The 17,316-nt window shown below is 46.2% G+C and overlaps 1 protein-coding gene across 2 annotated transcripts in view; it reads left to right on the forward strand.

Moving 5' to 3' along the window:
• The first annotated feature begins 3,213 nt into the window (after nucleotides 1–3,213).
• The window catches only part of LOC141129456 (retinol dehydrogenase 7-like), a 41,144-nt gene continuing 27,041 nt past the window's right edge, over nucleotides 3,214–17,316 (forward strand). Inside the window, exons 1-2 of one of the 2 annotated variants that reach the window (XM_073617493.1) lie at nucleotides 3,214–3,365; nucleotides 10,903–11,229. In XM_073617493.1, coding sequence (XP_073473594.1) covers nucleotides 10,908–11,229 — 322 coding nt within the window. In that variant the 5' untranslated portion in view covers nucleotides 3,214–3,365; nucleotides 10,903–10,907. The remainder of the gene's footprint in view (nucleotides 3,366–10,902; nucleotides 11,230–17,316) is intronic. The other variant, XM_073617494.1, reaches the window with a different exon arrangement.

The raw sequence follows: 17,316 nt of genomic DNA on the forward strand, positions 1-17,316 counted from the left end.
CCCATTCGCCTAGGGAAAAAAGTGTCAATAAAAAACACAGTACACAGGTTTTTAAAGTAATTTATTAGGCAGCTCCGGGGTCCTCTTTCGACTTCGGGGGTCCTCTTCTGACTTCGGGGGTCTCTTCGGCGTCCGCATCTTCTGCCGGCTTCACTGCTATCTTCTTCCGCTCTTTTGCCAGCGGTGGTCCGGACTTCTGGATCGTCTTCTTCCCTCTTCTTTTCCAGAGATGTTGACACGACGCTCTCTCCAGCCAGAATGCTCTCTGTGCGCTCCGCAACGGACTTATATAGGCGGTGACCCCGCCCCCTATGACATCACAGTCCCGGGGCATGCTGGGACTGTGAGGTCATAAGGGGGCGTGGTCATATGATGACATGAGATAATCATCATAACGTGATCCCGCGCTACAGCAAAAATACACAAAACTCCTCCAAAAATTACATTTGAAAATGAATCTGATATATAACTAGTTCACGAAATGTAAATAAAAAACAGCAGTGCAAGTGCAAAAAAGTAATAAGTCCAAAGATAAATATATTAATCACGGGGCACAAAATTCAAGGTAATATTAGTCTCTTAATTAGATCATCTGAAAATGTCCAAAATAGGGAAATCATATATAAGAAGTTTCAGCAAAAACTGTGGACAAGGAGAAGTTAAAATCCAAAAAATGAGCTCACAGAACCCTCACCTTCATCTCTTGATAAATCCGCATGTAGTGATAAACATGGATTAATTTCGCTATTCCAGCTGCTACCATCGGGGTCCTCCGTTCCACTATAAGTATAACTGCCTGATGTAATAGTAAACCCAATAAGGAGAAATTCAGTTTTACCGATATCCACCACTAGGGGGTCCTCTGCTCCGCCAAGTGGGTCACCTAGATAAGACTCCACATTCAAATCCTCGTACGGCCTCGTCACCTCCACAAGGTGGGGAGGGGGGGGCGATAAAAACAATGGAAGAGAGAGAGAGAGCTCCAATGGTGTAGTATATTAAAAGCATAAAGGTTTATTTCAACGTTAAAACTGGACTCTTACAATAAAGGTAAAAAAATTGTGCATCAATCAGTTAGGGCATCTGGACGCCACTCTCACATCACTTCCGGTGTACCTCAACCTCTGGCCACTCCCTACGCGTTACGTCATCACGTGACTTCATCGTTATCTTTGGACTTATTACTTTTTTGCACTTGCACTGCTGTTTTTTATTTACATTTCGTGAACTAGTTATATATCAGATTCATTTTCAAATGTAATTTTTGGAGGAGTTTTGTGTATTTTTGCTGTAGCGCGGGATCACGTTATGATTATTATCTTATGAGAGTGGATTGTGATACACTGAAGGATTCTGCTGCAGATAGCTATTTTCGTTGTGTGTGATTGCACTTTAATGCACTATTTGCACTTTGTGATTCAACGGTTCATTCAATAATTTTATTTGAAATTGCACCTTAATGCATTATTTGCACTTTGTGATTCAACGGTTTATTTAATAATTATATTTGTAATTTTACAGTTTATAGGGGTTCACCCATTACACATTTTAGTAGCGCGAAGGTCTTTTACATTTTCATATGATGACATGACCACGCCTCCTTATGACCTCACAGTCCCAGCATGCCCCGGGACTGTGATGTCATAGGGGGACGGGGTCACCGCCTATATAAGTCCGTTGCAGAGCGCTCCGAGAGCATTCTGGCTGGAGAGAGCGTCTGTCAACATCTCTGGAAGAGAAGAGGGAAGAAGACGATCCAGAGGTCCGGACCACCGCTGGCAAAAGAGCGCCAGAAGATAGCGGTGGAGTCGGCAGAAGATGCGGACACCGCGAGAAGACGCCGGAGAGACCCCCAGAGTCGGAAGAGGACCCCCGAAGTCGGAAGACCCCGGAGCTGCCTAATAAATTACTTTAAAAACCTGTGTACTGTGGTTTTTTATTGACATTTTTTTCCCTAGGTGAATGGGTAGGGGTACCATGTACCCCATACTCATTCACATAGGGTGGGGGGCCGGGATCTGGGGGCCCCCTGCTGGCAAAAGAGCTGAAAGAAGATAGCGGCGGGGCCCGGGAGAAGAGGCGGAACACCGGGAGAAGTCGGAAGAAGATACCCCCCCCCAAGTCGGAAAAAGATCCCGGAGCTGCCTAATAAATTAATCTTGAAATCTGTGTACTGTTTTTTTTTTTTTTATTGACACTTTTCCCTAGGTGAATGGGTAGGGGTACCATGTACCCCATACTCATTCACATAGGGTGGGGGGCCGGGATCTGGGGGCCCCCTTATTAAAGGGGGCTCCCGGATTCCGATAAGCGCTCCGCCCGCAGACCCCGACAACCAACGGCAAGGGTTGTCGGGAAGAGGCCCTTGTCCTCATCAACATGGGGACAAGGTGCTTTGGGGTGGGGGTGGCCGCAGGGCGCCCCCAAAGCACCCACCCCCCGTGTTGAGGGCATGCGGCCTGGTACGGCTCAGGAGGGGGGGAGCTTGCTCGTCCCCACCCCCTTTCCTGACCGGCCAGGCTGCGTGCTCGGATAAGGGTCTGGTATGGATTGGGGGGGGACCCCCACGCCGTTTTTCCGGCGTAGGGGGTTCCTCTTAATATCCATACCAGACCTAAGGACCTGGTATGCCCCTGGAGGGGAACCCATGCCGGTTTTTTATTTAAAATTTGGCGTGGAGTTCCCCCTCAAGATTCATACCAAACACAGTGCCTGGCATTGGCGGGGATCCAAGTCGGATCCCCACACCAGTGTGAACCTGGCTCGCAAGGTGTCAATCTCGCCAATAAAAGTGGCGAGATTGACACAATATCAGACAACAATACACAAGTTGACCAAAGGGTGGTGGTAAAGAGCTGAAAAACCACGTGATATGGTGAAAGTTGGCTGGAAAAGTCCTGTCGTCTGTATGCAAGACAAACTTCTGGCCAACTTCCTTTGTACAAAAATCCAAGGGAAAGTTTGTACAAAGTCCTATCGTGTGTATGGGGCTTAAGACTGGGATGCCATAGACTATATATAGTGTATATACATTCACATCAGTCCGCTCAGGAAGTGTACAATCTACAGTCGATCTCACACACAAGGGACAATTTGGAAAGCAGCCAATTATCATTTCAGCACGGCTCTGGGAGGAAATCTGCACAAACACGCATGTAACCTGAACTCGGGACCCCAGTGCTCTTTTTTTTTTTTTATTTGTTCCAAAGAAAATAGGGGCTGGCCCCTCCCCCTCCCCTCACTGCTGGGCAGGTTGTTTGTGTTCTCTCTCCTGGAACGCAGCACCAAGCCTTCTTCTGTTGGAGGCGCCACGTCGCTTGTGAGCCTCAGGAATCCTCTTCTTATACACCTCTACAGGTGACCAGGTAAAGACTTCTCCTTCCTAACCTTTCATCTACAGATCTTCTGAGTATAAATACTAAGTAATAAGTCTGTTTAGATTGCTTTCCTGAAATGACATCAGTAAGGGATCTTTAGAATGGGCGGCACTCTGAAAAGTGATCTGCGGTGGATCGCCTTTGAGAAGGTGGTAGAGCAGACGCCCAGAAGCCCGGGCTTTTTTTCTGTCACTTTTTGTGAACAAGTTTAACCTCTTGCCTACCGGGCACTTTCACCCCCTTCCTGCCCAGGCCATTTTTCAGCTTTCAGCGCTGTCACACTTTGAATGACAATTGCGCGGTCATGCAACACTGTACCCAAACTAAATTTTTATCATTTTTTTCACACAAATAGAGCTTTCTTTTGGTGGTATTTAACCACTTCAATACCAGGCACTTAGACACCTTCCTGCTCAAGCCAATTTTCAGCCTTCAGCGCTGTTGCAATTTGAATGACAATTGCGGGGTGAGGCTACACTGTACTCAAACACATTTTTTGGTTCCCACAAATAGAGCTTTCTTTTGGTGGGATTTGATCACCTCTGCAGTTTTTATTTTTTGCGCAACAAATAAAAAAAGACCGAAAATTTTGAAAAAAAATAAGTTTTTCTTTGTTTCTGTTAAAATTTTTTGTAAATAAGTTTTCTTCTTCAGTGACGGGCACTGATATGGCTGCACTGATGGGCACTGATGAGGTGGCACTGATGGGCACTGATAGGTGGCACTGATGGGCACTGATAGGTGGCACTGGTATGTGGCACTGATGGGCACTCATAGGCGGCACTGGGCATTCGTAGGTGGCATTGATGGGTACTTATGGGTGGCACTGATGGGTACTTATGGGTGGCACTGATAGGTGGCACGGATGGGCACTGATAGGTGGGCATGGATGGACACTGATGACACTGATTGATGGCACTGATGCCCCTAAGGGTGGCATTGCTGGGCATCAGTGCTATATAATGGTGCCAATCAGTGCCCATTTGTGGGCACTGATTGGCACAGATTGGGCACATGTGGATGGCCATGGGGTACATACCTGGCCATCCACATGTTGCCCCTTCCCTGGTGGTTCTAGTGGCGATCCCTGGTGGTCCAGTGTGGTGATCTGAGGGGGGGCTGCGCTGATAAACAATCAGCACAGACCCCCCCTGTCAGGAGAACCGCCGATTGGCTCTCCTCTACTCGCGTCTGTCAGACGCGAGTGAGGAAAAGCCGATCAACGGCTCTTCCTATTGACATCGTGATCAGCTGTGATTGGACACGGCTGATCACGTGATAAAGAGCCTCCGCCGGAGGCTCTTTACCAAGATCAGTGTAGCGGTGTGTCAGACTGACACACCGCACCACCGATCGCTGCGATGCGTGCCCCCCGTGGGCGCGCGGCGGCATGTTATCCTGCTGGACATCATATGACGCCCAGTCAGGATAACTGAACCACCGCCCGGCCGTCATCTGCTATGGGCCGGGCGGGAAGTGGTTAATCAATGCTGGGTTTTTTTATTTTTTACAAATAAAAAAAGCCCAAAAATTTTGAAAAAAAAAGTTTTTTACTTTTTTTTCTGTCAGTAAATTTTGTAACTAAGTTATTTTTTGCTTCACTGATGGGTACTCATAGGCTGAACTGGTAGGTATTGAGGAGGTGGCACTTATGGGCACTGATGAGGCGGCACTGATTAGGTGGCACTGATGAGGAGGCACTAATATGCCGCACTTATGGGCACTGATGGGCGACACTGATGGGCATTGATTGACAGCAGTGATGGGCTTTGGGTAGCAGTGATAGGTGGCACTGATTGCCAGCAATGACTGGCATCACTAATGGGCACTGTTTGGCACTTGTGGGCACTGATTGCTGCCACTGGTGGACACTGATATCTGGCATTGGTGGGCAATGTTGGGCACTGATTAGTGACAGTGTATTGCACTATTGTAATCAGGGCATTGATTACATTCCTACATGTCCCCCTGTGAGGAGATGCCGCTGATCGTCTCTCCTCTCCTCACTCTCTGTCAGTGTGAGGCGAGGAGAGCCGATTACCGACACTTCCTTGTTCACATGTGACCGGTTGTGATTGGACACAGCCAATCACATGGTTAAAGAGCCACAGACGCTAAAAATTGTTCTGGGCAGGAGTGGGGTTTAAGTGCCCGGTAAGCAAGAGGTTAAAAAAAGCAAAACCCAATATATACCACATTTATTTTTGTATAAAGTAAAAGATGATTTTAGGCCAAGTAAATAGATACCTAACATGTCACTCGTGGAATGGCGACAAACTGGAATGGCAACAAACTACACCATGGTACTTAAAAATCTCCATGGGCGACGTTTTAAACGTCTTTACAGGTTTAGAGTTACAGAGGAGGTCTAGCACTAGAATTATTGCTCTCGGTCTAACGTTCGCAGCGATACCTCACATGTGTGATTTGAACATTGTTTACTTTTGCGGGCGCGACTTACGTGTGCGTTTTCTTTGGTACCCTCATGCACGGAGGCTAAACTTCCAGTGTGCACAGGGCCTTACATCTGTGTTACCGTCACACACACATCTCCATACATTTGGTCCTCATCAGAGCCCCCCTGCATATTTGTGTCCTCATCAGAGCCCCCCTGTATATGTATGTCCTCATCAGAGCCCCCCTGCATATTTGTGTCCCCCTTAGAGCCCCCTTTCATATTTGTCTCTTCATCAGAGCCCCCCACATATTTGTTTCCTCATCAGAGCCCCCCACATATTTGTGTCCTCATCAGAGCCCCCCCCCACATATTTGTGTCCCCATCAAAGATCCCCCCACATATTTGTGTCCTCATCAGAGCCCCCCCCCACATATTTGTGTCCTCATCAGAGCCCCCCCACATTTGTGTCCCCATCAGAGCCCCCCTACATATTTGTGCCCTCATCAAAGATCCCCCCACATATTTGTGTCCTCATCAAAGATCCCCCCACATGTTTGTGTCCTCATCAGAGCCCCCCCACATATTTGTGTCCCCATCAGAGCCCCCCCCCCCACATATTTGTGTCCTCATCAGAGCCCCCCTACGCATTTGTGTCCTCATCAGAGCCCCCCCCACATATTTGTGTCCCCATCAGAGCCCCCCCCCCACATATTTGTGTCCTCATCAGAGCCCCCCTACGCATTTGTGTCCTCATCAGAGCCCCCCCACATGTTTGTGTCCCCATCAGAGCCCCCCTACGCATTTGTGTCCTCATCAGAGCCCCCCCCACATGTTTGTGTCCCCATCAGAGCCCCCCTACATATTTGTGTCCTCTTCAGAGATCCCCCCCACATATTTGTGTCCTCATCAAAGATCCCCCACATGTTTGTGTCTTCATCAGAGCCCCACCCCCACATATTTGTGTCCTCATCAGAGCCCCCCTACATATTTGTGTCCTCATCAGAGATCCCCCCCCCCACATATTTGTGTCCCCATCAGAGCCCCACCCCCACATATTTGTGTCCTCATCAGAGCCCCCCTACATATTTGTGTCCTCATCAGAGATCCCCCCCCACATATTTGTGTCCCCATCAGAGATCCCCCCCAAGAAGTTTTGTAAGAAAGCAAAATAGTTCTTTCCACTTGTTTGTCCGTAGATTGTAGCCTTAACTCTCGTTCCCACCTGGCGATATAAGGAGGTCTGAAGTCCGGCGATGGATATATCGGCAATTGATAGTTCTGAAAAACTGCATGGAGCAGCAGGGATTGTTCTAGATACAACAGTTCGAATGTAGTGAGGCGTCTCCGAAAGGTCTCCGTGGAGGGTAGAGAGCCAATGAAATGAGCCAACTGTAATTTTTGCCAGAATGATAGTCCCGCAAAAGTCAGATCATCTATGATCCATTGTCCATTTATAATGAAATGACGGGCCTGGAATCGGCCAGCCGATTTCATATCCTGGAATCTAAAGTCATGAAGTCCGGGGCTGAAAGCAGGGTTGCCGACTATGGGGGGTAGGCAGCGAGGGGCTCAGAGCAATAGAGAGATCACAGGAACGCCTTAGAACAGACCCGCCATGTCTCTCCCACCAAGGGGTGAGCTAAAACTCGGCTAAACAAATCTGTTTGGCACCACGGCACCGATTCTAGCCGGATCCCTGCCAGGATCTGTTCCAATGGCACCCACTGTTTAAGAGGACCATGGTGGCACCAATCCAGAACATGCGTCAGACGGCATGCCATGTGATAGAGGTTAGCATCCAGCAGAGCCATACCACCCAGCAGTTTTGGTAGTTGCAAAATAAACTGTGCCAAGCGAGGGGGTTTCAGACCCTATAGGAAAGTGACAAGAGCCTGGTTCACCACCCTAATGAAGAAGCTCGGGACACAAATGGGAAGGCCTGGAAGTGGTAAAGCAGATGGGGCATAATATTATTTTTTACTATACTACACCGTCCAAACCAAGCGAACAAGCCATGTTGCCAGGACAGAAGGTCCTCTTTGATAGCTGACAAAAGACGAGGGAAGTTAACTGAAAAAATGTCTTCCACCCTACTGGGTAAAAGGATTCCCAGCTACTTTATGTGCGAGGCGGCCCATTTGAAGGGGAAAATCAACCCAAGTAGAGTAGTTAAAGAGGCTGGCATAGATATATTTAGCATCTCTGATTTCTGATAATTGACCCAAAAAAAGGATAGGGTCTCATAAGTCTTCAGTTCTGAGACCAAATTCGAGATACAGACCAACCTTTTATTTTTTGCAAATGTTGTGCAACTAAGACCTCTGTTTTTACTAGTGGTTTTTTTTGTTGTTTGCTTGTTTTGTTTTTTTTACTGGCTAGCTGATAAGAGTGCTGAAAATATATTTGTCTGCCCTGTGCATTCCATGTAACTTCCGTCTTCAGCCACTGTCAATGATCGAAGGCCAGGGTCATCTTACACCACAGCTGCTGTCTATGCATTCATGTTTACGTTTTTCAACCCCCTCCGTGCCCCGTGTGAATTGGAGCCTTAGGCTCCATTCACACTAGCGCGTTTTTTTGCAGAAATGCATGGGAATTTTTTAACATGGGTTCCTATGGAACATGTTCACATCAATGCCTTTTTGTACCTCTGCATTTTTGGAAAGGGTCAGGGACTTTTTTTCATGCAAAATGCAGCGTTTTGCATGTAATAGAATTCAATGGACAAGCATCAAAAACGCAAATGCAGCGTTGTTGCAGCGTTTTTACAGCGTTTTTGATCCATTTTTGATGCGTTTTTGACGTTTTTTTTTTTTTTACGTTTTTTTTTTAGACTGTATGCAGTCAAAAAAAAACTGTAAAAAAAAAATAAAACCGCAAAACGCGGCAAAAACGCAGCAAAAACAATGTAAAAACGATACAAAAACGCTGCTCAAAAACGTGGCAAGCATGACAAAAAAAACTCCAAAAACGCTCAAAAGCAACATGCATAGATGTGAATTGAGACTTAGAATGACTTATTTGTGTAATTTAGGGCCGGAGGGAGGGAAGGTTTAAATATTAACCACTTCCATACTGGGCCAATTCTTTCCTTCCTCTCCTACACGTAAAAATCATATTTTTTTTGCTAGAAAATTACTCATAACCCCCAAACATGTTATGTTTTATATATATATATATATATATATATATATATATATATATAATATTACCAGAGACCCTAGGGAATAAAATGGCGGTCGTTGCAATTTTAAATGTCACACAGTATTTGTGCAGCAATTTTTCAAATGTAAAAAATAAAAAGCCATAACGCTAAAGTAAACCCAATTTTTGTTGTATAATATGAAAGATGATGTTACGCCGAGTAAATACATACCTAACATGTCATGTTTTAAAACTGCACGCACTCGTGGAATGGCGCCAAACTTCGAAACTTAAAAATCTCCATTGGCTACGCTTTAACATTTTTTACAGGTTACCAGTTTGGAGTTATTGAGGAGGTCTTGTGCTAGAATTATTGCTCTCACTCCAACGTTCGCGGAGATACCTCACATGTGTGGTGTGAACGTTGTTTACATATGCAGACACAACTTATGTATGCGTTTGCTTCTGCAAGCAAAAGGGGGCAGGTGGCGCTTTAATTTTTTTTTTTTTTTTATTGTTTATTTTATTTAATTTTTTTAATTTTTACACTTTCCCTTTAATTTTTTTTATCACTTTCATTCCTATTACAAGGAATGTCCCTTGTAATAGGAATAGGGCATGACAGGTCTTCTTTACAGCAAGATGTGAGGTCTATAAGTCCCCAGATCTCGCCTCTAGGCTGGAAAGCCTGAGATAGAAGAGAAAAAAAAAACGATCTCAGCTTTGCTTACCTGCCGGCGACGGAAGTGACGTCATAACATCGCGCCCGGCCTCCGAAGGTCATAGAGATGGTCGGGGACCATCCGGTTCCTCGGTCAGCTCAATGGTAAATGGCTGCCGCCGGCTGATTCATTCTCCGGCTCGCTGATTGCATGGGCGAACCGGTAGAAACACCAGAGGGTGGCAGGAGGGGGGGGGGGGGGGCGCCGCCCCCTCCCGCCGCCTGTAAAAACAAACAATCAGGCAGCTGAACAACCGCTATGACTGTTTTTACATTGCAGGGAATCGCCAGCAGAAAAAAGATATCTGAATGATGCCTGCAGATGCACCCATCATTCAGATATATCCAATTCAAGTTCCCTATGTCATTTGACGTTCAGCGGTACGGAAGTGGTTAAGAGAATGTAAGACCCGGTTCACAGTATTGCGGTGCGGGAAATCACATGCGATTCGGGCAGGAATCGCACTTCATTCCTTTTTAAATGACATGCGATTCTTTGCAGTGCAATTTGGGCCATTCATTTTGTATGGTTCAAATTGCACCGCACCCGCACAAAAAGGTCAGGCACATTTTTTTTTTTTTATGCACTGGAATCGGGCGACATGGGTGTTCCCACCCATGCCATCCGATTTAGCCAATCGCACTACGTTTTTTTGGTGTTGTTTACTTAACATTGACACCCGCAGCGGTTTTCATGAACGCAGTGCGCTTGTGATGTGGTGCTGCGAATCCCGCAACGCATGAGTGTGAACGTGGATAAGAGCCCTTACAGCTGCCTGTATGCATCTCTACTGAACCAGACATAGAAATGAGATGAGATGAGATGCACCGTGGACTACCAGCTTTCTGCTGGCAAGATCCTGTTTAAATTGATATGTCTTTCTGGCAGCACAGGAGACCCCATCTTTTATTTCTGCAGTTTAATTTGCAGATCCTCTTCCCAGCCTGCGAATGGACAGTGAAAGCAGAAACTGCAGACCGAAAGAATCATCTGTCCATCACTCTGCTCGCTCCTCCAATCAGCATGGCAGCACAATCGATTGCCTCTTTGTGCTGCTTCTCCCTCCCCCAGCCTAATCTCTGCTGTACAGAGACAGCACGAGGCTGAAACAAAGCCAAATTCAGGTACTTAAACTGCTTGCATTTTAAAAAGAAAATCCATTTAATGATGTACAGTATAAAATAAATGATGACATAGTTGAATGAATTTGCAACTTTTATATCAACATGAAGTTCAGCTACATCAATATATTTTATTACAGAAGAAATGTGCATCATGTGGCTCCCCCTGCTGGTGGTGTTGGGTTTGATTCTTCTGTACAGGTGGTACAGGCAGAGCCAGATACTGGAGAATCTCACCGACAAATATGTCTTTATCACCGGATGTGATTCTGGATTTGGGAACTTGCTGGCTAAGCAGCTGGACAAACGTGGGATGAAGGTCCTGGCATCTTGTCTGACGGAGACGGGGGCCGAAAATCTGAAGAAAGAGACCTCCAGCAGACTGAGAACAAGAATCCTGGATATCGGCGACAGCAAAAGTGTGAGCTCTGCTGCCGAATGGGTATCAAGCATTGTTGGAAATGAAGGTAGGTTTTTTCCCCCCCATATACTGTATATGCTTTGCACATAAATGATCCCTTTCCAATTTTATATCATTGTAAGAGAATGCGAGAAAAGAAAAAACTTCTTAAATTACAGTATCAATGTTAGTTTTTTTTTTTTGTAAATATTATCCAAGCAAACAAAAAGGCCGATTTGAAAACAGGTTTTTAGGCCTCTTTCACACGGGTAGGTGGGGGGAAGGTAAAACAGGTAGACATGCGTTGGAAGGCAACATGTTTTTTTAGTTTTAACTGCTTCAGCCCCGGAAGATTTTACCCCCTTCCTGACCAGAGCACTTTTTTACAATTTGGCACTGTGTCTCTTTAACTGAAAATTGCGCGGTCGAGCGATGCTGTACCCAAATGAAATTTGCGCCCTTTTTTTCCCACAAATAGAGCTTTCTTTTGGTGGTATTTGATCACCTCTGCGATTTTTTTTATTTTTTGCGCTATAAACAAAAAAAGAGCGACAATTTTGAAAAAAAACAATATTTTTTACTTTTTGCTATAATATCCCCCAATTTTTTTTAAAAAACGAGTTTCTTCATCAGTTTAGGTCAATATGTATTTTTCTAGATATTTTTGGTAAAAAAAAAATCGTAATAAGCGTAAATTGATTGGTTTGCACAAAAGTTATAGCGTTTACAAACCATGGGAAAGATTTATGGCATTTTTATTATTATTTTTTTTTTTTACTAGTGATGGCGGTGATCTGCGATTTTTAGCAGTCTTGCAACATTGCGACGGACAGATCGGACACTTTTGACACATTTTTGGGACATTTATACGGCGATCAGTGCTATAAATATGCACTAGTAAAATATAAAATAAGTGTAGCGCTATAAAGAATATGTAGAAAAGTCCAATGTCATAACCATTAAAACGGCAGTCCAAAGTAGACCTGACAATATTTGGGCAGCGCAGAATTATTTTTGTCTATATCTATAAATATGCACTGATTAATGTGTAAATGTCACTGGCCGGGAAGGGGTTAACACTAGGGGGCGATCAAGGGGTTAAATGTGTGTTCCATGGGTGTGTTCTATCTGTATGGGGATAGGACTGACTGGGGAGGAGACAGATCGTTGTTCCTACTTAGTAGGAACACACGATCTGTCTCCTCTCCCCTGACAGCACAGGGATTTGTGTTTACACACACAGATCCCTGTGCTGGCTCTTGTGCATGTGATCGCACGTGATGGCGGCAATCGTGCCCACTGGCCACGCACAACGGTTACCCTGCTGGGCAGCAGGCGCCTCCAGCGGCGCGCACACACCCTCTAGCGGCTCTCCTGGGCAAAGCCGTACCCGTACGGGATTTCGCCCAGGAGAGCCATTCTGCAGCAGTAAACGTACGTGAGCCGGTCGGGAACCAGTTAATATCAGATGTTTCTGGATGGATGAAACCTGATTACACCTGGCCTGGAATGCCAGCAGAGCAAGTTTACCCAGCAGGGTGTTGATAACGAAGAGTCATAAATGTGAATTCATCTCCGACAGGATGTTCTTGCAGGCCTCCTGATGTGAGGTATGGGGGTAGAATAAGACCTCCTGGAGGGGTGCGAATTCAAATGCCCTGTTACAGAACATCAATAGCCAGCTGTTACTGAAAGATGACCCAGGTCAGAATCAGTGATTCATGGACTATTTGCTGCCCCTAGTGGGCACTACAGCATGCTCCATGGAGGATGGGCAGAAGAAGAATATATTAGGAAAACCTGCTTCTTATCGATTTTGATTGGTCAGAATCCTAGATAGGCTGGCAGTGGGTGTTGTGTGGGCTTTAAAAGCACTGACTGGCTGGAATTACTTTCTCTTGCCATTGAGCCCAGCTGAAAGCTACCGAACACAGAGGACGAACTTATGTAAAGTATCATTATAGGAATAGAAAAGTAATACATATTTATAATAAATAGTGGGAATCTATAATTAGCTAGTCTAGCAAAGATCTGATAATGTTATTGGTGATGGTAGAATAACAAGGTTCACTATAAAAATAAACACCCTGTTTTAACAAAGCAAGGGTCTCATTGTAGAATAAGATAAATGGAATATATTGTATATAGGAACATGATATTGGATATAGAGTAGGATAAATAGGATGTACTGTATACAGTATATAGGAAAAGGATATAGAATAGGGTCCCAATGTTCGAGTGAAACGTAAGTTCGACTCGAACATCGGGTGTTCGCCTGTTTGCCGAATAGCGAACAATTTGGGGTGTTCGCGGCAAATTCGAAAGCCGCGGAACACCCTTTAAAAGTCTATAGGAGAAATCAAAAGTGCTAATTTTAAAGACTTATATGCAAGTTATTGTCATAAAAAGTGTTTGGGGACCCGGGTCCTGCCCCAGGGGACATGGATCAATGCAAAAAAAAGTTTTAAAAACGGCTGTTTTTTTCGGGAGCAGTGATTTTAATAATGCTTAAAGTGAAACAATAAAAGTGTAATATTCCTTTAAATTTTGTACCTGGGGGGTGTCTATAGTATGCCTGCAAAGTGGCGCATGTTTCCTGTGTTTACAACAGTCCGAGAGCAAAATGACATTTCTAAAGGAAAAAAAGTCATTTAAAAGTACCCGCGGCTATAAGGAATTGTCGGTCCCGGCAATACACATAAAAATAGGATTTTTTATAACAGCTTACCTGTAAAATCCTTTTCTTTCGATGGACTTCATGGGACACAGAGCCTCAGTAATTACTGATGGGTTATATAGGTATCACTAGGTGATTGGACACTGGCACACCCTAACCAGGAAGTTCAACCCCCTATATAATCCCTCCCCCTTGCAAGGATACCTCAGTTTTGTAGCCAAGCAATATAAGTGTATTAGAAAAGGGGTCGGGACCTCTGTGTCCCGTGATGTCCATCGGAAGAAAAGGATTTTACAGGTAAGCTGTTATAAAAAATCCTATTTTCTTTCTCGAACATCACGGGACACAGAGCCACAGTAATTACTGATGAGATGTCCCAGAGCAATGCTATCTGAGAGGGGGAACCACAACCAAGTAGGGTGCAATCAGACCTGAGGGGGGGGGGGGAACCACGACCAAGTAGGGTGCAATCAGACCTGAGGACCCTGTACCGCTGTCTGCAGCACACTACGCCCAAAGGCGATATCCTCATGCCTTCTCACATCCACCTGATAGAATCTGGTGAATGTATGAACTGAAGACCAGGTTGCGGCCTTGCAGATTTGAGCCATATAGGCCCGGTGATGCACTGCCCAAGAAGCACCAATAGCCCTTGTGGAATGTGCCCTGATCTGAAATGGAGGAATCTTCTGTTTCAAACCGTAAGCCTGAATAATCAATTGTCAAATCCATTTAGAAATGGTAGCTTTTGACGCTGCCTGTCCTCTACTGGGACCCTCTGGCAGCACAAACAAAACATCCGTCTTGCAAATTTGAGCAGTTGCTTCCAGATAGGTCTTGACTGCTCTTACTACATCCAAAGAATGTAGTGACCTTTCTTCCGGAGAACAGGGATCTGGAAAAAAGGAAGGCAGAACAATGTCTTGGTTTAGATGAAAATCTGAAACCACCTTCGGTAAAAAACTAGGATGAGGGCGCAGTACCACTCTATCCTTGTGTATAATCAAATAAGGCTCCTTACAGGAAAGAGCTGCTAATTCTGATACTCTTCTAGCAGAAGAAATGGCTACCAGAAAAATTAACTTCCTTGCAGGGCCGATCCTAGGGTCACAGACGCCTGGGTGCAGAAGTATTTCTGGCGCCCCCACAAAAGGTGCCTGGTCATCTTACCAACTCCTCCCCTTTACAAATGTTTCTATGGCAATGACTCAAACACAGGGATGCTCCCCTTACAAGTCTTCGTTACCTTGGGATCCTCCCATGATCTCTTAACAATAAAGAAAATACAGAAAGAGAGTACACTAATGAGACCTGGAGGGGAGTCTCTCTGATGCACACACAGAGGGCTGTCTGTTAGAAAGAGCCCCTAGACATAATATGGTCAAAGACTGTAGACATGATACAAGAGATGTCAGAGACTGCAGACATAATATAGGAAAAGGTCAGAGACTGTAGACATAATACAGAAGATGGTCAGAGACTGCAGACATAATACAGGAGATGGTCAGAGACTGCAGACATAATACAGGAGATGGTCAGAGAATGCAGACATAATACAGGAGATGGTCAGAGAATGCAGACATGATACAAGAGACGGTCAGAGACTGCAGACATAATATAGGAGAAGGTCAGAGACTGTAGACATGATACAAGAGACAGTCAGAGACTGTAGACATAATACAGGAGATGGTCAGAGAATGCAGACATGATACAAGAGACGGTCAGAGACTGCAATCATGGTACAGGAGATGGTCAGAGACTGCAGACATGGTACAGGAGATGGTTAGAGACTGCAGACATAATATAGGAGAAGGTCAGAGACTGTAGACATGATACAAGAGACAGTCAGAGACTGTAGACATGATACAAGAGATGGTCAGAGAATGCAGACATGATACAAGAGACGGTCAGAGACTGCAGACATAATATAGGAGAAGGTCAGAGACTGTAGACATGATACAGGAGATGGTCAGAGACTGCAGACATAATACAGGAGATGGTCAGAGACTGCAGAAAAAATACATGAGATGGTCAGAGACTGCAGTTCCTATGGACGTTAGTAGATAATGGCCGATCGGCCCTCTTACCTGATCCAACGATACAGCAACGGTTCCTCTGATCAGGAGTCAGCTCACTCTGAATTGCCCGTGGCGACTCCGCTGGATAGCACCCAGATCTGTATTCCTGCAATGACTCCATTCCTTTCTCCGCCAGCGATGGCGCTAGGCTGTGTGGCTTTCCCTCTGGTGGTGCAGGGCAGCGGGGTTCTCTCTCTGATGGTGTTCTCTCAGCACTGCCCTCTCCTTCTGGAGTCCTGGGTGTACTTTCCTGGGTGTAGACCCCCCCAGGACAAACCACCCCCCCTCCATTAGTACAGACCCCCACCATGACAAACTCCCCTCCATTAGTACAGACCCCCCAGGACAAAACCCCCCTCCATTAGTACAGACCCCCCAGGACAAACCCCCCCTTCATTAGTACAGACCCCCCAAGACAAACCCCCCTCCATTAGTACAGACCCCCAGGACAAACCCCCTCCATTAGTACAGACCCCCCAGGACAAACCCCTCTCCATTACTACAGACCCCCCCAGGACAAACCCCCTTCATTAGTACAGACCCCCGAGGACAAACCCCCTCCATTAGTACAGACCCCCCCAGGACAACCCCCCCTCCATTAGTACAGACCCCCAGGACAAAGCCCCCCTCCATTAGTACAGACCCCCCCAGGACAAACCCCCTCCATTAGTACAGACCCCCCAGGACAAACCGCCCACCCTCCATTAGTACAGACCCTCCCAGGACAACCCCCCTCCATTAGTACAGACCCCCCACAGGACAACCCCCCTCCATTAGTACAGACCCCCCAGGACAAAGCCCCCCCTCCATTAGTACAGACCCCCCCAGGACAAACCCCCTCCATTAGTACAGACCCCCCAGTACAAACTGCCCACCCTCCATTAGTACAGACCCCCCCAGGACAAACCGCCCCCCTCTCCATTAGTACAGACCCCCCCCAGGACAAACCCCCTCCATTAGTACAGCCCCCCAGGACAAACCACCCCCCCCTCTCCATTAGTACAGACCCCCCCAGGATAAACCCCCTCTCCATTAGTACAGACCGCCCCAGATCAAACCCCCCTCTATTAGTACAGACCCCCCAGGACAACCCCCCATCCATTAGTACAGACCCCCTTAGGACAGACCCCCCCCTCCATTAGTACAGACCCCCAGGACAAAACCTCCCTCCATTAGTACAGACCCCCCCAGGACAAACCCCCTCTATTAGTTCAGACCCCCCTCCATTAGTACAGACCCCCCTAGGACAAAGACCCTCCTCCATTAGTACAGACCCCCCCAGGACAAACCCCCTCCATTAGTACAGACCCCCCAGGACAAACCGCCCACCCTCCATTAGTACAGACCCCCCAGGACAAAACCCCTCCATTAGTACAGCCCCCCAGGATAAACCACCCCC

Source organism: Aquarana catesbeiana, linkage group LG02 (genome assembly GCF_042186555.1).
Source record: "Aquarana catesbeiana isolate 2022-GZ linkage group LG02, ASM4218655v1, whole genome shotgun sequence".
In the NCBI taxonomy this organism is placed as follows: domain Eukaryota; kingdom Metazoa; phylum Chordata; class Amphibia; order Anura; family Ranidae; genus Aquarana; species Aquarana catesbeiana.